This window comes from Amphiura filiformis, chromosome 18, assembly GCF_039555335.1.
Source record: "Amphiura filiformis chromosome 18, Afil_fr2py, whole genome shotgun sequence".
NCBI classification, from domain to species: domain Eukaryota; kingdom Metazoa; phylum Echinodermata; class Ophiuroidea; order Amphilepidida; family Amphiuridae; genus Amphiura; species Amphiura filiformis.
The window spans coordinates 9,979,097-10,000,095 of NC_092645.1; the positions used below are offsets into that span (position 1 = coordinate 9,979,097).

The 20,999-nt window shown below is 34.8% G+C and overlaps 1 protein-coding gene across 4 annotated transcripts; it reads left to right on the plus strand.

The window, feature by feature from the left end:
* Positions 1 to 571: 571 nt before the first annotated feature.
* On the plus strand, positions 572 to 18,854 carry LOC140139825 (uncharacterized). 4 transcript variants are annotated; one of them, XM_072161562.1, is made up of 11 exons: positions 574 to 750; positions 3,659 to 3,889; positions 9,909 to 10,022; positions 10,372 to 10,485; positions 10,846 to 10,959; positions 11,319 to 11,432; positions 13,432 to 13,542; positions 14,415 to 14,528; positions 15,744 to 15,839; positions 16,557 to 16,870; positions 18,085 to 18,850. In XM_072161562.1, exons 1-11 carry the CDS (start codon positions 690 to 692, stop codon positions 18,238 to 18,240), a joined length of 1,539 nt encoding a protein of 512 aa, XP_072017663.1. In that variant the 5' UTR covers positions 574 to 689; the 3' UTR covers positions 18,241 to 18,850. The 4 variants fall into 4 exon arrangements, with proteins under 4 accessions (XP_072017665.1, XP_072017664.1, XP_072017666.1 ...); XM_072161564.1 differs by lacking the exon at positions 9,909 to 10,022 and having other exon boundaries at positions 572 to 750; positions 18,085 to 18,854; XM_072161563.1 differs by lacking the exon at positions 10,372 to 10,485 and having other exon boundaries at positions 573 to 750; positions 18,085 to 18,852.
* The last annotated feature ends 2,145 nt before the right edge of the window (positions 18,855 to 20,999 follow it).

Consider the following 20,999-nt stretch of genomic DNA (forward strand, 5'->3'; position numbering starts at 1 on the left):
TTCAAATATTTGATATATAACAGTCCTCGAAATAAATTTTATGAATCTAATGATATATTCTTAAAGTGTATGTAGCTGGGAGGAAAAGCCGACGATCAATTGAAAATTTTGACCTTTCATATTGAAGATATGGATTTTTTCCCAACGACATGTAAAACTGAGTAGCAGATATACTGCCCCGTAAGTATCAGAGCACTTAAAACAACAGCCATGCCTTAAAGACACTAAATCTAAATTTTGTTCTGCGTACTTTGATACCTTATTCGCCATGATGCGATTTTATTCCACTAAGCTATGCCCATATTAATACTCACTTTAATGACAAATCATCGAGTTTAAAACGTGACAAATTTAGATCCGCGTTCTTCGAAGGTAAAGTTAATACAAATTTTTATTACTTTTAATAAGCTCTCCCTTTTTAAAAATTCAAGTTGGTATAAAATTCTACTACTTTATTTTGTAATTTAGTTTCAATTGACTTTTGTTTTATGTGTTCGGATATTTTTTGAGCAAGGTAGAGTTGACATGCATATTCGTGTATGGTTTTTCTCGACCAATCACAATCATGTAAAAATACATGTACAATGTACATCGTCGGTCCCTGGTTGCACGTTACTGCTATTTCATCTCATCAAAGCCTGACATGACGTAGAAAAAAGGGTAGAGGAACTACTCCACACTGTTGCATAATGTCGGGCAGGATAGATTTATTCGAGGACCCTAAGCCAAAGAAAGACGAGGTTCTTCCAGGTAAGTGTTGCTCAATCTATGATTATAAATAACTATAATTATTGCATCTTAATATACATCCCGGTTAAACCTAGCTACGTCACTCCACATCGCGGCCGCGCTGAGATGAAATCTGAGCTAGGGTTTTCCCTCATTATTTTATAATTTCCCCCTTTTTAACGTATTTTATCATGATTGTATTGTACTTTTACATTGTAAGAATTTTGTATTGTATTGTATGAAATGAAGCTCAGCGTGGAAAATTCTCATCGCGCAGTGGAATATTTTCATCGGCGATCAAATGTTTATCAGCTGATAATTGGCAGATTTAGCAATATTAGCCACCTGAACTGCGCGAATATTTTCAGTATAGTTATATGCTGCGGTCAAACATGACCCCTAAAGTTCTTTAAAGTGATTGGCCAGCACAAAAAGATATCAATGCCAGTGATATTCGTAGACAGATAGATGGAAGATTGAATTTGGTAAGTTGAGCGCAGAAACCGAACACACGGACTTCTCGGCATTGAGTTTCAAGAAATGAGACATCTATGTCTGAACCTAGCTGAACCTCGTTACAACATTGCTCAAGTGTTGTCGTCTCAGCACTCTTCACACAGTCAGCTGATGTAGGACAGATGGAAACATTATTTGTCTGTCATCAGCGTATAATGTCAATCCTCTGCTAATGATATCATGTTCAATGATTAACTTATTTAACTATACCATGCGGCGACTTTAATTTTTGAAACAGCCTATAATAATCCCCGGGATAAATCCTGACACGCATAAAAATAAAGTAAATTATATCTATTCACATAGTTTATTTTTTTGTCTCCAGTAACCTTGTATCGCCTAATTCTGTTAACCTAGTGAGAACTACCTGCCCAGCAAACACAAAAACGTTTAAAAAACGTTTTTTAAAAATAGTTATATTTTGGCTTTTGGTTTAGGTAAAAACGTTTTAATAACATTAAAATGTCGAGTTATATAAAGGTCATGATAACGTTTTAAAACGTTTTGTATGAAAACACACTACAACAATATTTTTAAATGTTTTCAAAAAATGTTATTGTAAATTATTTTTGCAAACATTTTTGCCAAATATTGTGTCAATACTTAAATAATATTATGTTAAAATATTTGAACCCAGCAAACACAGAAATGTTTTTAAAATGTTTTTTTCAAAACCTTTAAATAACATTTAAATGTCGGGTTATATAAAGGTCATGAAAATGTTTTTAAAACGTTATTGAAAATATTTTGGGCAAACATTTTTCGCAAAATATTTTTTCAACTCCAAAATAACATTCTGTTTAGAATGTTTTGTATCAAACTTTCAAGAATGTTTTTGGAATGTTATTAATACGTTTTTATACCCTTTATATAACCCGACATTTAAATGTTCTGTAAAACATTTTTGTTTGCTGAGCAGTAGATTATCCAAAAATGTTTTTTAAGGTTATGAAAACGTTTTATACTCTTAATATACCCTTCATATAACCCGACATTTAAACGTTTTCTGACAACCTTTTATAACCATTTGCGAGTGATGTCGAAAACGTTTTGTGTTTGTTGGGTGCCTATTGGTCAAAAAGAAGTTTTCATTATTAATTGGACCAATCAGCAAAATTGTTAGAATAATTTCACCACACAAAAAATTGGGGTGAATTATTTGTAAAGCTCCATTCTGATTGGTGATTAAAATGATGATATAATGTAATTGACCAATCAGAGAGAATGTTAGATCGGCAGGTAGTGCTGGGGGGGGGTAAGCTTGAAATATTTCGTTTTAACAATGTTTACTTTGAAAAAGAAATAAGTTTTTGAATTTATTTCTTCGTTTTAAAAATTTACTTTAAAATATCCAAATTTGACACACTGGAAAAATTCATAAAACATGTACATGGAAATATGTATGTATTCCTCCTACGAGATTAACTCTATAATTATGCAAGTGTTACTGTGGTAACAGATTATAACGGAAATATTATCAATGTGAAACCAAACGACAAGATGACCGGCAATAAAAATGAATTTTAACTAAAAAATAATACCGATACTGTTGTCTAATGGTCTTTCAGAGCATGAGAATCTGTTTGGGGACCATCTCTATGAAATGACTTTTAAGCTCTGTCTCAGAGCTGAAAGTTAAAAATAAAGACACCCAACTATTTGTCACTTGCTATTTTCCAATTAATTTCCTTGGTGTTCAGTTACCAAGTGTATTTCCAAAGTATGTTTAAAATGCTTCCCTTTAGCCTCTTTTCTAATACAGATAATTTCTACATAAATGTCTTTTGGGCATTTAAAAATGTTTTTATCTTCTCTTAATCCTTCTTTGCTAAGCAGCAACGGATTTCGTTGAAGCGAAGCAGCTTTTTTTGTCATTTAAAATAATTTTCGATATTTTACTTTATGTTTTGTCAGCTTCATATTAAACCATCTCTCCTAATGGTATTTTATGGTCACTTGAATTTGGTCTACTTATTTTCTTTGTTGATATTATCTACAGACTACAGATTTTCTCCATTTCTGTGACACCAAATCCTGATTTAATTTTTACTTTTACTTCGCCTACAACATATGGAAAAATATTAAAACATAATTTTCTAACAAGCAAGATGAGACCATAGGCTATAATCATGGGAAACAGGAAAGATCTACTAGCTGAGATATGAGGGTAGAGGCAGAACTTTTTAAATTACCCTAAAATAAAAACATGATGAAGGTGTATGCCTGAAAAATTAACTGCCTCAAATAAAAAGGCATATTTGGTTGAAGAAATGCTAGCTAGACACTTATAGGGGAAACACACGTGTTGCTTATTTTTTTGTTTAGGCTGACTATACTTCTCTCTGTCATATTCTGCGACAGTGCCACTTCACCATTTTCACATGTGTTTCTTTTGTTTCTTGTATTTGCAAAGTTTCGGAAACAGTACCACTTTCGGAACCACTGAGGTCCAGCGATCAAGACCCTTTACCACAAAGAAAGAGGCACCGTGGAGTGTGGCTCGTTTTCATCACCCTCATTGCTGTTACATGCATCGTTGCCGTTGTGGTGCCTTTAGTTTGCGGTTGCGGCACCAAAAACACCGCAGCGGCAGACAGAGGTCGGTCCAGCAAACACAAATCGTTTTCGACATCATCCGCAAAAGGTTAGAAAAGATTGCAAGAAAATGTTTAAATGTCGGTTTATATAAAGGGCATCTAAAGGGTATAAAACGTTTTCATAACATTAAAAAAAATTGCTAACATACTGCAAATATTCTAACATAATGTTATTTAAGTGTTGACAAAATATTTGGCACAAAATGTTGGCAAAAATATTTTACAATAACATTTGGAAAACATTATAAAAACATTATTGCAGTGTATTTTCATACCAAACGTTTTAAAACGTTTTCATGACCTTTATATAACCCAACATTTAATGTTATTAAAACGTTTTTATCTAAACCAAAACCCAAAATATATATAACCTGTTTAAAACGTTATCTCAAGGACAATATTGTTCAAGGTTGCGCCGCAGGCTTACAAAGAGACAATATTGTTCAAGGTTGCGCCGCAGGCTTACAAAGAAACAATAGCAATCAAGCTTAAACTTTAAATTAGCACCCGATAGAGGGCAGGGAAATTATGGGGTAAATATTTAAAGGAATAAACTGCATAATCATATTATTTAGATTTATTCCGTTAAAAATCTTATTTTAACTTATCAAATTACTAGTTTTTATATTCTATGGTGTCAAATATTTAATATGTGATCCTGTCTTCTGGAGTACAAGAGTATACTCTCACATGATACTTAATATGTGATCCTAATACAGTATCTCATATTAGTTTTCATGTTCTCCTACCCACTATGGGTGATAATGTGGGAAATCTTTACAGTTACAATCCAAATGTTTGCGCACTGCGCATACATTCTTTGCGCTTTATTACAATAACAATTTTCATGTGCAAACGTACGTGCGGCTTCTTTCCAAAAGGAGACACATTTCCGGTAATCTTTTTGGAATAATTTACTTTGGTGTGTGCGGAAGGGGGGGTGATAAAAACTCAAGATAGAGGTGAGTCATACAAAATGTCCACCCGCGATAGGGAATCACAAAAAATTGACTCCGCTCACAAACATATTCGTGACCCACCCCTTCTGAAGAAAGTGAAACCCCCTTATAATTGAAGACCGAATTAAAAAGACTAGTTTGCGTATGACGTCCTGTCAACTACACCACAAATGCTGTACTGCGCAGGTCAGCAACCAATCACATCTCACATTTGCCCTGACGTCAGACGCAAACTAGCCTTTTAATTCGGTCTTCAATTATAGTTTTGGTCGTAATTTCCGAATAATGCCAATTAACAGATTTCTATAAACCATCCCTGATTACCCATTGGCATTATTAGAGTCACGCGGTAGCCGTGACCAGCAAGTTTTAACAATAACGACTGATAAAGAAGACTAAACAGATGCTCCGCGAGACTATATTTCCATGAAACACATTAAAAATACAACTCTAAAGAGATGCTCTGCGCGAATATATTTACACGAAACTCTAAAATACATGAATTTCTATTGTTCCATGATATTTTTCGTTGGGTAAAAAAATATCTAAAACCATGCTAAATGTAATACTGTCCTATGTTTAATATTTAAAAAACCTCGGTAATTCAAAAGGTTACACCAATCATATACAGTCGATCATTGTTTGATAATAAAAAAAACACATTCTCGTTTCATTTTACCCGCTATTTCATAGCCAAAATTATTAGAAAGAATGCTGATATCCAGATTTTTTGAAGACTTTTGCAGCCATATCTGCGAATCACTTTTTCAAATCAACTGTCCAATATACCCTAGCATATTCTGAGATGCCCTAGACCCCAAATTCTGAACCCCACACCTTTGTTTCCAATGGACATTTTATTGTGAAATGTCACTGTACAAGGAATACATTTAAAAAAAAATCCACATAGCCCCCGAATGAAAAGTATTTAATTATCTTTGTAATCACTCAAAAAGCATTTTGTGTGAATTTTACATCAATTTTTCATATAATAGATACTGTACTTTCACACAGTGATTTACAGCAGAGTCCCGCTGGCCTAGTGGTTAGGGCGATCAGGTGGTTCCAGTTCGAAAACCTGGGACCATCTGATTTTTTCCGATGTTTTATTAAATAATTTATTGTCATAAATCAAATAACATAATTTTAAATATCCAGTGCTATTGTGATATTATTTTTTTTTTTATCAAAGCAAGGTGTTTAGTTCTCAGGCAGGGAAATGTCCTGTTTATTATATTAGGGGCCTATTCAAAAACAGCACAGTGTGGCACAACATCACCAAGGGAGAGCGAATGTGCACAAACTATATGACCCAAAATGATGAAATGACACAATGAATCCATGTGTCATTATGGTTATAGTATACTACTTCTAAAACCTCTATGACCAATTGTTGAACAACATCCAAGAGGTTGGTTGTACACTCGGTAAGTATTAAATTAGCATGGATTGGCCCGTTTGCGAATTTGGCCGCCATTTTGGACTCAAGTACACTTTTGCAGTGGCCCCTAGATCTATTTTGATCATCATGGTTCAATGAACGCACAAGCACCTTTGAATTTTTAGAAGTTGTATACTATGACCACAATGACACATGGATTCACTGTGTCATTTCATTTTTTTTCTAATGTAGTCATATAGAGTTGGATTTTAGTGGAATTCCGGGATTTAGGCTGCCATCTTGGATTTAGAGAAAAAAGTTGAGGATGCCCGTGGGTTTTTTTCACTTATTTCATCCAAAGTAACATACATACCAAGTGTGGTCTTGGAAGGAAAAAGTGTTAGTTCTTTCCTGGAATATACCTGGCTAAAATGGTTAGAGTGTCATCAGTAAGGACAGGAAGATCCTAGGAAAGGCCATGCTTTATGGTAGTGTTATGATAGCTTACAAAGATGCATACACTAATATAGCCATTTATGTTAATCTCTGAATTATCAATTTCATTTGTAAGCCAAGTTTCTGTTAAACAAAGCACATCGATACCATTATCATGTAAATTGAAAAGAAGATTGACATAATCTACTTTATTGATTAGACTTCGGATGTTTAGATGAGCTATTTTTAATCCCTTTTGCAATTTACAGTTTAAATTAATAAAGCCATCACTGAAAGGAAGCTCATCGTTACAGGTCTTACAGAAACAACATTTGCAAAACCATGTTTTAGATTTATCAACATCAGAAATATCAATGCAATTAGCATGGAAATCAAGACTACATTTGTTGCAAAATATTTAAATTTGATTATTTTGTTTGAGCAATTACTACACATTAGAATTATTATCTTTGCATATGGTTACATTGTTCAAGTGTTCAAGCTGCTGGCTGTCATGTATCTTAAAAAAGAAATTCTTCGCCAAAGTTGTAGTTCCACTTCTTTTGAGATGCAGTCCATCGCGTGCTATATGATCGCGTCCTATATGTGACCGTACACGACGAATGAGCCGTAAATGTCCTAAATTGTATTCTGAGTTACAGTATAAAATGTGCATGAAGGTCGTATTCATAGGTACCTCAAGTTGGTGCGACAAGTATCTGATTTTAAGACCTGTAACGATGAGCTTCCTTTCAGTGATGGCTTTATTAATTTAAACTGTAAAATCATGAAAAGGCGGCTCCTTTGGGACACCTCCTAAGACAACCTGATGATACCCCAGCAAAGCAAGCTCTTCAAGAATACGAACGACACGTAAAACAACCAAGAGGGAATTATTTACATTGTTCTAAAACAAATCCAGTAAAATAGGCGATGTTAACATACCTCAATGACGTTTCGTGCTGTATCACAGCACTTTCTCAAATTGAATGACCAGCTTTGACCTTAGACGTCTGTTGCTTCCTGTTGGTAGCTGACGTAGGTGGCGCTGTTAGTAGCTGATCATAAATGTGCGGAAGGAAGTAGTTTCCACAATCCCTGTTGAGAGTGTTAGCCTGCCCCCTCTTTCGTATCCAAATTGACTCCTTTATATGCCTTCTTTTTCTGTTGGTTTCAATGTCTTTTATCTTGGCTTCGTCCCAACCGATCACGTGATTGTCTTCAGCGACATGGTCCGTGAGAGCGGATTTTCTAGGGGCGCTTTCAACCGATGTTTTTCTTTGTGCCCTGGTGTAGGGTTTTTCCGAAGCTGCGTCTGATTCAGATTTGTGCTCTTTCATTCTTGTACCAAAGAGTCTTGAAGTTTCACCGATGTAAGATTTTGGGCAACCTAAGCATGGGATTTCATAAACACAATCAGCTGTAGTTTTGACGTCCCGTTTATCTTTGGGGTGAACTAGATGGTTTCTGAGTGTTTTGTGTGGCTTGAAATTTGCTTGGTAACCGTGCTTCTTAAAGATTCTCTTTGTCTTTTCCGAAAGACCCTGTTTGTATGGGAGACACACAAAGCCGCGGCTTTTTGTTTGCGACTGATCTTTAACTACGGGCTTGCTCGGTTTTTGAACAGATTTAAATGCCCACTCCGGGTATCCACAGCGAGACAGCGATTCCTTTATTCTTGTTTCCTCCAACTCTCTATCTTTCTCCTCGGTGACAACTTTATCTTTCCTGTCCATAAGTGTCTGGATTACACTGAGTTTGTGTTGTAGGGAAACCAAGAGGGAAACCAAACACTACGTGGATATCAGCAATTCAAAAAGAGCTGAAAGAAATCAATTAAGACTTAACCACTAAGAAAGCGACTAAACTTTCGAGAGAGAGACCTACCTGGAATAACTTTATTGATGGCGCTATGTCAAACTGCTGACGAGAAGCGTTTATGATGATGATGATAGTCAAACATCTTTTAAACCGATCAATATTCCTATTGTTGAAGAGGATAATAAGCTTCTACCTATTTCTTAGCTCTGGTCTTTGTTTGCTTTGGCTAAATCCTGTTCAAGTGGTGGGTTACAAAGCATTATATTTTGTCTAGGTATGTATAACCAACAATTAACAATGAGAGGACATTCCTGAACCTCGTTGACTTGGGGATGATTTGAAATGACCGCCATTTATGACTGTTTGATATTTATTACCAGCAATGTGGAAAAAAGAGACACACGTAGAATCGAAAAGGGTACTATTTTGTTGAAGGAGCAAAGTTCAACAAATCATAACCCCGCTTCTGGATATCGTTTGAAGTCAAATGATATACCATTTTAAAGCTTATGATAGATATTTTCTAAACATGAAATAAAACTAAATTGACCGGGGAGGAATTTACGGTTCATTGGTAGTGTACGGTCACATATTTGAATAAATGTCTAATGATACTCTTCAGGGTAGCAGGCTCCCATGTCGTTGTCGTTTATGACAGCCTATTAGTTAGGAATAGGGTTGGAATAAGGATGTGGACAAGAGTTCAACTACAATCATCAGTAAGTGTATTTATTTATTTATTTATTTATTAGTTCTTATTTTGCCTGTGGAAACCCCATCAGTGCAAGCACTGTTTTTCATGGGTGCCCAGGGGTCAAAACAAAGTACATCAAAATTTGTTTTTAACACATACATTAAAATAAAAATATGAGAAATACAGATAATAACATATATTGCACGTACAAAATACTTTATAAAAACACTATGTACAAATACCTTTAAATACCCATGCCAGCTGGGATTACATTAGATGCACATATTGTGAAGGAACATTTTGAATATCAAAAGTGCACGAGGAAAAGTAATGAACTAAAAATGGTGTTATGAATATAAAATATGCTTGAATTCTCCGAGACTTACTGGAAGGGGATTTTTTGCTAATTGAGGTAATTCATTAAAAGACACCACCCCTCGTGATATAAATTTGCGTTTGTCAGAATTATTTTTGCATGAAGGGGTGACCAGATCTGAGAGCATGCTCTCGTCACATGGTTATTGGTTTTATGAACGTAATTAAAAATATTGCACAGATTTGAAGGAAGACTGCGTGTAAGACTTTTGAAAACCATGACATTCAAATGAATGGAGCGGCGATCATGAACCTTCTGCCACCCAAGGGTGCGGAGCAAAACGTCGGTGTACGCTTTAAAATGTATGGCTAAATGTAAATACAGAGATATGAAGTTTAAAACAGAACTTTTGAATGACCCTCTTCTTATGTGATAAAAAAATTGACGTGTATCATTACAGATATTAACGAGTGCTCTTCAGACCCCTGTCAGAATGGAGGGACATGTATGGATAGTGTGAATGAATACAGCTGTAGCTGTCTTGCTGGATATGTTGGTGTACATTGTGAAATAGGTTAGTGAATTTCACAAGTACATAAACCATTCTTCATTGTAAACAACATACATAATAATGAAGAGCTTATTTCCAAACCGTGTTATGTCTTCAAACTCATATTACTGATTTAGGCCTAAAAATTGTTTGATTGGCGTAACATAAAAAAATTAGGGTAGGTAGGTCGGGATTCTTTTTTTTTTCAATTATTAAGCTGTAAATTTCGTTTGATAAAGGCTTTTGAACTTTTTTTCTTCTTTTTTACAATTTATTTATTTTCATTTTTTCAAAAGCAGAGATATGAAGTTAAAACAGAACTTTTGAATGACCCTCTTCTTATGTGGCAAAAAATTGATGTGTATCATTGCAGATATAAACGAGTGCTCTTCAGACCCCTGTCAGAGTGGAGGGACATGTATGGATAGTGTGAATGGATACACCTGTCGCTGTCTTGCTGGATATGTTGGTGTACATTGTGAAGTAGGTTAGTAAATTTCACAAGTACATAAACCATCCGTCATTGTAAACAACATACATAATAATGAAGAGATTATTTCCAAACCGTGTTAAGTCCACAAACACATGTTTCTGATTTGGGCCTAAAACGTGTTTGATTGGCGTATAATAAAAAAGGGTACGTAGGTCAGGATTCTTTTTTTTTTTTTCCTTCAATTTTTAAGCTGTACATTTCGTTTGATAAAGGCTTTGGAACTTTTTTCTTCTTTTTTTTATAATTTATTTATTTTCATTTAACTTTTTTCAAAAGCAGAGATATGAAGGTTAAAACAGAACTTTTGAACGACCCTCTTCTTATGTGATAAAAAATTGACGGGTATCATTGCAGATATAAACGAGTGCTCTTCAGACCCCTGTCAGAATGGCGGGACATGTACGGATAGTGTGAATGGATACAGCTGTAGCTGTCTTGCTGGATATGTAGGTGTACATTGTGAAGTAGGTTAGTAAATTTCACAAGTACATAAACCATCCGTCATTGTAAACAACATACATAATAATGAAGAGATTATTTCCAAACCGTGTTAAGTCCACAAACACATGTTTCTGATTTAGGTCTACAAATTATTTGATTGGCGTAACATAAAAAAAGGTATGTAGGTCGGGATTCTTTTTTTCTTCTTCAATTTTTAAGCTGTAAATTCCGTTTGATAAAGGCTTTGGAACTTTTTTCTTCTTTTTTTTTAAATAATTTATTTATTTTCATTTAACTTTTTTCAAAAGCAGAGATATGAAGGTTAAAACAGAACTTTTGAACGACCCTCTTCTTATGTGATAAAAAAATTGACGGTATCATTGCAGATATAAACGAGTGCTCTTCAGGCCACTGTCAGAATGGAGGGACATGTATGGATAATGTGAATGGATACAGCTGTAGCTGTCTTGCTGGATATGTTGGTGTACATTGTGAAATAGGTTAGTAAATTTCACAAGTACATAAACCATCCTTCATTGTAAATAACATACATATACATATTCAAGAAGCACAATTGTGATATAACACACCAAACAAATGAGACATATTTAAACAATTGAATACATGAATACAAAAGCCACCTAAGTCCATGCGAAGTTATTTTGAGAGAAAAACCCGTGTATCATTTTAATTCCTTCAGTTAGATTTACCTGGTCAATATGGTAAGTTTTACGTGCAAATGAGTGGATTAACCTGTATTAGGTATGACGATTAGCATTTCAGGGACTTCGTGGGGTTCATTTTAAATTTTGGACTTAGGTGGTCTTTTGAATCATATACAAAGACAACAATGTTAGAATGAGATTACCACTAGTAAGATAATACAAAATAAAGCACACAGGTATGTATAATGTTGATAAGCATTCTGCCATGTAATATAAACCACACACTTTCCTTTATTAAACCCATTTTTTGTTCAAAAGTCATTCTCTAGCAATGAATGTGTTACAAGTGGACTTTTATACATACTGGATTTCAATCAATGTGTTACAAGACTCAAATCATGGAATTGGGTGATTCTTTCATGCATGCTATTTTTCACATGCCCAATAGACACAGAGAATGAATTTGAGTTGTTCTTTCATGCATATGACAGGCCTATGTATAGCAACAATTTCCCATGCTTAACTCAATTTGGCCAAAGTATGGACTTAGGTGGCTTTTGTATTCATATATTCAATTGTCACTTTCACTTTGGGGATGTGCGAGGTCATAAATTGGCAAATTTTCAATGGTGAATCCGTAAAAATTTCTTCATCAGACTTTTGAAAAATGTATAACATGTATAAGAGAGATTTTCATTGACTTGATATATAAACCTTAAGACCAACAATGCACCAATTTTGAAAACATGAAAAAAGGCGTTTACTGCAGAACAATACCTACCTTGATTTGTGAAATTCCAGAAAAAAAATCAGTTTTTTTTTCATATTTCAAATATATTTTTGAAGTTTGTAAAACAGTTTGTTCATACTTTTAAATTGGTTTGAAACATAGATGAAGGAATGTGCTATTGAAATTCCCCCAATCACATACTAGGGTTCGTTGGTAAATTTATATTGCAGGTTTTGACTATGGTTTCTAAAATAAATAATCCGGTAGACGGCATCTAAAACTATATCATTGATTTATAGTGTTTTCTGTATTCCTAGGTAATGTGGCTTTGGGATTATATGGAGTGGCCTCCACGTAGCATGGGTCTGGTGTTTGTTCCTAGCTGGTAGTGGGGGGACGCATGTGGTGGCTGGCGGATGCATCCTTGTGATGTGGATGTACACACATTGTGTTTAAATAGTGCAAGCAAATTATTCTCCTATTTCGTTCGCCAAGAGGGTTAACTTGAGACAATCTGCGATTGAATCAGTGCATTTTGAAAATTTGGCCTCTGTGCATGAGATATTTGACATTTGATCTAGTTTACTCTATAACTCCTGGGCATTAATGACAGCTGACTTTTTTTAATTCTTATCAATGAGAAGAATAATACAAGGTATATTACAATTGATAGAACAAATAATATTGGCCACATTATAACCTTTGATCCCTCGTGGGAAGCACAGAGGCATATACATTGGTTCCACTAATGTAGCAGAACAAGATGCTAACTAAAAAACACCCGATAGCGCCTTGTACTACGGGGCTCGAAATTCGGAACACATATAATACACCGAGTCTTAGCGCCATACCGATTACTCTAACTTGAACTAAGCAACGTGTTCTCCTAAATCTAATGATCAAGTGATTAAAACGTGGATTTTTATGTTTGTTAAATCATTCATAGCAAATGAATGAAGTATAGCAAAAAATAGGGAAGGGAACAAAATTGGATTTAAAAAAAGCTAACATCCAGCTTCATTATAAAGTATAATTCTACTCCCAGATATATTTTCATTCAGCAATAGGTAACATGCCACAATTTGATATGGCGTTTCATTTCAGATTTTGACGAGTGTTCTTCAGACCCGTGTCAGAATGGAGGTAAATGTGTGGAAGGTGTGGCCAGCTACATCTGTCACTGTCTTCCTGGATATGTAGGTGTACATTGTACTGGTAGGTATATTTAGTATTGTATACAGCCAGTGTGTTGAAGTATTCTCCATTCCAGAAAAATACAGCACTGATTTTTTGGGATTAAAAGAATATTATCAAGGTCTGCCAAATAAAACCTACCGTAAAACCCCGTCTACAAGCATATATAGTGATTTTTATGAAAGCTAAATTAATTCGATGCAAGCGTTAATATACCAATATAATAAATTGGTCTTAAAATATTACTTGTTTGTATTATGCTTAGATCCGTAATTTATTTGTTCAAATTCCATAATGGCGCCTGGATTAATGTAGCTTTCATCAGAGGCACTCTATATGCTTGTAGACGGGGTTTTACGGTATTTTAATCCTAATCATTTATTAAGTACTAACTGGGGGATAAAAGAAAAAGTTTACTATTTTACTAATTTCTTGAAAAACGAGCCAAAAACATGCATTTTTGGCATGTTTTCTGACAATCGAGTCACAAAAATCAAAGACTTGGAACCAGACTAAGCACTCAAAATCTTGAATATTTGACAAAATTTCACTTCTTTTTTATTACTATAATTAAATGATATAAAAATGAAACATATCTTTTCCCAGAATTAGAATACAAAAACTGAAATTAGTCTTATTACTAGTCGTTGGGCTTAATTGTCACAGCATACGAAAAACACCCTAAAACACACGTTTTTGGCCCTTATTTCCAAAAATTGGCCAAATATTAAAATTTTACTTTTATTGAAATTAGGACTAACTAAAGGATTAGGATTTAGCTATGTTTCATTTGGCAAAACAGGATAATATTTTTAATCCCAAAAAATTAGTTCTGTATTTTTCTGGAATATGGAGTACATTGATAGAAGATGTATTTTATTTCATCATTTCAGACATTGATGAGTGTTCTTCGGGAGCATGTCTAAATGGAGGCACATGTGAGAATCTTGTGAATGGCTTTAGCTGTAAATGTGTGATTGGATATGTAGATGCTCATTGTGAAACAGGTTTGTTGATTTTGTTTGGACTTTGGACAAGATTATTATACAAAAGGGGCCATTATTAATTTAAAGGAGAAATGCCAAAATGTCTTGAATGAAAATAGTAGCAGATGAATACAACGAAGAATAAGACATTATTTACTGGTCTAAACATGATTAATTTGGAACAGGAAAATTTTTAGTTAACTGAAAAATATATGTAGCCTGGACACCTTTGAACATACTTGATTATGCACAAAAGACCATCAAGTGTAAGCAACCTCTTAAGCATGTTATATAGAATTTGTAGATAGCCCGCATTGCATTCTAATGTAAATTTGACCTTAAGGGGGTACTACAATCCTGGCCAATTTTGTGCCTGTTTTTGCATTTTTCTCAAAAATTATAGCGCATTGGTGACAAGTAAGATATGTATATTATAGGGGCAAGCACTACAACTACTGCATTGGAAATTTCAACACAGACAACAGTTGTGGAGTTACAGTCAAAATGAGGGAAAACCAATTATTTGATCAATAAATCAATAACTGCTTGCCTTGAGTTGCTGAATTTTCAGTGCAGTAGTTGTAGTCCTAGCCCCTATTCAGCATCGAAGTGGTTACGTAATTCTCTTGGTTACCGGATCACGCTATTTTGATATCCTTCGAGTACCATATACTTTGTGTGGTGATTGTTTTGATCGTAGTTCATTACTCTGGCGCGTGATCCCGTTGTACGTAACTTCGATACTGAATAATGTACACCTTACTTATCTTACTAAGTCAGTTATAGGAAATCAGATAAATGGTGCACAAAGTACCCTGCAATCAAGTCAATGGATAATTATGTCATTTTTATTTTAAATTAATTAGCTAATTGAGTAAGAATGTTCCAAGATTTTACAACTATTGTTCTATGGACCCCAATATAGGCAATATCACAACGTATTAGATCTATACTGCGCCAAAAAGTATCCTTACACTTGGAAAAATAATCACAATTTCAAAACTGAACCATAATGTGGTAAATTTGTTTTTTTAATAGATGCACTATCTAATCCTGCACATTATGACACCACATTGAATCCAATGTGATCTCAAGAAGTAAAGTTACAAGCAATTGAATAGACGAAGGTCCAGTTTTAAAAGTTGTTCTGGACTTCAGTTGTTTGAAATGTAATTTTGAAGTTAAATCCCCATGTACTTTAATTGATATAAAATTGTGCTCTTTCTTCCCCCTCAGCAATATGTACAAAAGGTTGTGAGATTGGTGGGACCTGCACAGCACCCGATACCTGTACATGCTTACCATGTTACACTGGTACAATGTGTGAATCAGGTATGAAGACAACAATGGGCTATTCCAGTTGAAATCCACACTACCCCTGTGGAAGATTTAGCTAGATAAAATAGGCAATTGGGTACTTTCAATTGAAATACTCACTCCACTTGTGGAAGATAAGTAAAGCCATAATACAGGGGGAGTATGGGTTTCAAAATGATTAACTCTGACCAATTACATTTGAAAAACATACTCCCCCTTTTGGAAGATATTTCCAAAATCTTCCACAGGGAGATTTCAACTGGAATAGCCCAATGCTGAAAGTAATTGAATAAATACATTTATGAAACAATGTAAAGGAATGAAGAGATTCACGCTGGTTGTACAGTAGGAGATCAGTAATATAAAGGCAGAAAAGTTATCGTCTTGAACAAATGGATCAAAATAAATGTCTTCATTCAAATAACTTCATGATATAGCCAGTGACGTTTTTTTGTCGACCTGGACATATGTGTCATCTGTACAAGTTTGGTGTAATGGAAGTCATCAGTAGCATAGAGTACAATACTACCCCAACTCTAGGAAAGGCCGCACCTCAAAAAAGTACCATGCCCTAACTAAATTTGCCCCAAGTATGGACTTGGGTGGGTTTTGTATTCATATATTCAATTGCTTAGTTGCCATCAACACAAAGTTTGTATGCTAATGTTAGATAGCCAACGCCTTTATCTTTCACATAATAATCATATAATATATCAATACCAATTTTAACAGTTGTATCTGGAATTCCTGGACCACTTGGCCTAGAGGATGGTTCTGTTACTGACAATCAATTTACTGCATCTAGCACCTGGGCCTTTGGAGACATCGCACCTTACAAGGGAAGACTCAACTATACTGGATTCTGGGCTGCCGCATCGCGCTCACTACCTTGCTGGCTACAAGTTGACTTCCTATCACCTGTTGTTATTACTGGCATTAAGACTCAAGGTGCTCCCACAGTTGATCAATGGATAAAAACATTCCAGGTTAAATTTGGGTCAGATGTCAATGCCTTGAAAGATTACACATTGTCAAATGTTACTGTGGTAAGAACATTACCTTTTTCGGTTATATACAATATACCATTAATAGGTCTGGGCGATGCTTGAAAATACGACGAGGAACTATTTGTTTGTGTGGCATCTGATATGGCTGCTTTAAAATTACTGAAATTGACCAAGTTATATAGCAAAAAAGTGCATTTTGGGGTTTGATGCTTCAACAATTTCTGTCAGTATTACTAAAATTCATCAGCTTTCATTATGTTATTGCGCCCTACCTAATTATAACTTTCAGCTTTGTGGGCGCACTGGCATTTTAAGGTATCAACGGTTCAGTGCGTTTAAACCAGAAAAAGTTCATGTGGCATCTAAATCATCTAGTTTCATCTGGAATTGTATGGCGTTTGACTGTGAGAGTTCTGAATATGAGAAAATCCCGCATAAAATTAGCCATTTGCCATTTTGTGTAATAGACAATTAGTGGTATTGAGCTTTTCCGGCTTCATCTTTGTTTTGAATAAGGTGATTAGATTTGTCCTGTACAGATCTTGGCCCAAGGGTTCTCAACGGGCCGAGTTCACACTGGCCAGATGCATACAGCCTGATGTTAACAATATTTTAGTTTAAAAGAAAAAGAGGCTGAGATTTATTGTATGTTAAGCAAACTAGCGGGATACACCGCGAACGATCATTAAACAGAATGAATCACTCAACATGCTCAATAGGTATGAGGGATAGTTGCAATATCCTATTGAATTTCGCAAGACTTTAAAAGTAAAGTGTCGAGTCCCGGGTGTCGAGTATGCACTGCAATAACATTGTTGCTATTTTATCATCTTTTTACTTCCTTTTAACCCCCATTCCATCCTCTTCTAAACCCGACCATAAGAAATTTCCTCACCGGGTTTCCTCATTCCGGTCCTGTATTGTATCCCCGTCCCGATCCCCGTGTATCGCATCCCATGTCGTCCCCATCTCCTGTACGCCTAGACATGCTTGCTGGGATTTTATAGTAACCAACCTAATTTTCATATCATTTTCATCGTTTTTTTAACTCCCGTAAATCTAACCTTTCTTCTCGTGTGTGTCGTAAATTAGAAAAAGTTTTTTGACGAACTGGCCACAAACAACATTACCCTATTTATAATATGATACAAAGTAGTTAATCTTTATATGAATAAAACGTTCTAATTATATCAAAGTGTTATATCTTATGATTTACAGCAGTTGGGATTGACATGTTTATATTTTATTTGCAGACTTTCAATGCCAACACTGATCGGACAACTGTGGTAGAAAACGCCATCAATCAAGTCATCGCCCGGTATTTCCGCGTCATGATTTTAACATTCCAGTGGCACCCTGCTATGCGTATGGAAGTTATAGGATACAGGTGCAATACCACGATTGTTTGATGTATATAGAATTGGCTTCATTATTAACTAAATGCGAACCATAGATGGCGCTATTTATCCTAAATCATACTTCTTTATTTGCAAGGGGTAGGTGATTAATACTGCCATTAAAACAGCTGGAATAGGTGAATCAAGCAACAAGGAAATTCTATAAATATATTTTATCAAACAATAAAAGGAATTATTTGTATTAAAAGCTTGAAACAGTAATTTTCAGTAACTAAATAGCGCCACCAATTTTGTCATTAATAGATACGGTACATTTTATATACGAAAAAGATATAAAAACGCTATAAAAGTGAATAATTTTGTAAAAGTTGAGAATGACTCAGAAGTATCTGTATACATTAGCATGATCTCACATTTAGCTGTTTAAGCCTAAAATTTGGTTGTACATGATGTTTTGTTTTAAAAACTAATAAATGATCCCATCAAACAACCGTGATATACAGAATGACAATACAGAACCAGTTTGCCTGGACATATAAACATTTCAAAATAATGAAACTTTTTAACAAATATATTATTCAAAGAAAGAGTGAACAAAGGAGTAATATCCAATAATATGTATAGTCAATTAACGGTTCCAAAAAAGTAAGTCCCCTAAGAAATTTTGGTATAATCCCAAAACGGCTTGATCAATTCTCTTGTTTTAAAGTTTGGAACATAGACTGGTTAGTTATGCATCAAGTGAACGGGGTTTTATTTTTTATATTTTATCATCTTCACTGAGAAATACAGCCATTTCTACATAGGCTTTTTATGCATCACCGTTGGTTTCAGACCTTTTAATTCTTACACATTTCAAACATGTTTTATGGTTCAGTAAGAAATCATATAGCCATTTATGAAATGTTATAAATAAACAAAAGTTGCGCTTGTCTAAATTGGCTTTTGTATGCATGAACATGCGTAAAATTTAACAAGTTTTTCATTATAATTAAATTTATTCGGATGGCAAAACTGTAACTTCAATAATAATGATAAATTTTGTGTTCATTGATTAGTTTAACCAATGGACAAACATATTTTTTTTTATGCTGGATCCCAATCCACTTATTTTATTGGTCATTTCTTGAATGAATGGTTCAAAAATCATTTATTAGCCTATGTAAAAAAATGCAACTTTTTTGGGCCAAAAATTTCATAAATGGCTATATTTTGCAATCAAACAAAACCCCGCTCACTTGATGCATAACTAATCAGTCTATGTTCCAAACTTTAAAACAAGAGAATTGATCAAGCCGTTTTTGGATTATTCCAAAATGGGGAGACTTACTTTTTTGGAACCGTTTATTACTATCAGTGTTTGGTAAAAATGGTGTTTTGCTTAACAGTGGACTTCGGGTGTATATATAAATGCCCATATATAAATGCGCACGTGACCAGATGGCTAGCGCCATATTTGCATTACATCACTGTCAATCACTGAAATGGCGACCATTGAAGGAGTGGCTACAGTTGGGTGACCTTGTTTCTTGTTGGCGCTGATCGGGCTGACTGGGAGGCCCATTGTGCATCCATGATCTTGTTGGTATAATTGACCTCTAAACTTAAAATAAGTGGTGGTTAAGAAGAATTCGAGGAGCTTGATTATTTCTTTCTTTTTCATTGAGATATGTTCTTTTTTGTCAGCTTTTGTCTTTATTAAGCAATTCTTTTACTATTTCCAAAGCCGGAAAACGGGCAAGGCTATAAGATACCGAGCCAATGCAGGAAACAATTGGTCTGACAGGTACGCTGGCTCTATGGACTTTGGGTAGTCCATAGATACAAGGGACTAAACATGCGGATGGCCAAAGCTTATCATACAGATTCTGGTCAATGGACCTTTTCTATTTCAGTTCCTAAGAAGCTTCAAAAGTTTGTTTTTGTAAGTGGTAGTGGAATCTTTATTAAGCTTCGAGTAAATCTTTTTTCATTTTATACTTTGGTTTCATACGCATCAGTATCTAAAACCACACAATTTTTTTCCTTTATCATCAGGTAGAATTGCAATACCCTCGTCTTTCTTAAGATCTCGTAACGCGTACCGTTCTTTAGCACTAATATTACTATGCGGGGGCTTCGTATTTTGTTAAAGTAGCAGTTACCTTAGATCGTATTTCTTCTCTTGCTTTTCCATCTAGCCGGTCACAAGCTACTTCCGCCGCTACCACGAATTCCTCTAACGGGATATTATTCGGCAATACACCATAGTTCAGGCCTTTGCTTAACACCGATGTCTCATGTTCAGTAAGCTTACGCGAGGATAAATTTGTTATTTTCACCGTTTACGTACTCACTGTTCACAGAGTTAGGATGTAAAGCAGTGTCTATTTGCTCTTTTGTCAAAGAAACCGACGAAACTCCATAATAGAAAGAAAAACCTTGTTTTTGCCAAAAATAATGCATATTTGACTACATAAACATCTAAAAAAAAAACTAACCTTAAATAATGGCCATTATTCAGAAACGGGTGGTTGTATTACAAATCTGTAAAATGCGTTGAAAGCAAAATTTATTTCTGCGCATTTTGACACCTCATTTGTATCAATTGTCTAAATATTGACGTCACATCGTACATATAAATCAATGTAACCCAAAATTTGAAAGTTGCAGTAAATTCTATTGATTTGTATTCAGTATAATCGAAGGAAATCTGTGTAATGATATCTGAGTGTTTTTGTATTGTTGGAAGTGCATCTTTAAAATCTGGACCTCACTACATTAAATTGAACGATGTTTTATTGTTTTCTGGGCTATCATATCAAATGAGG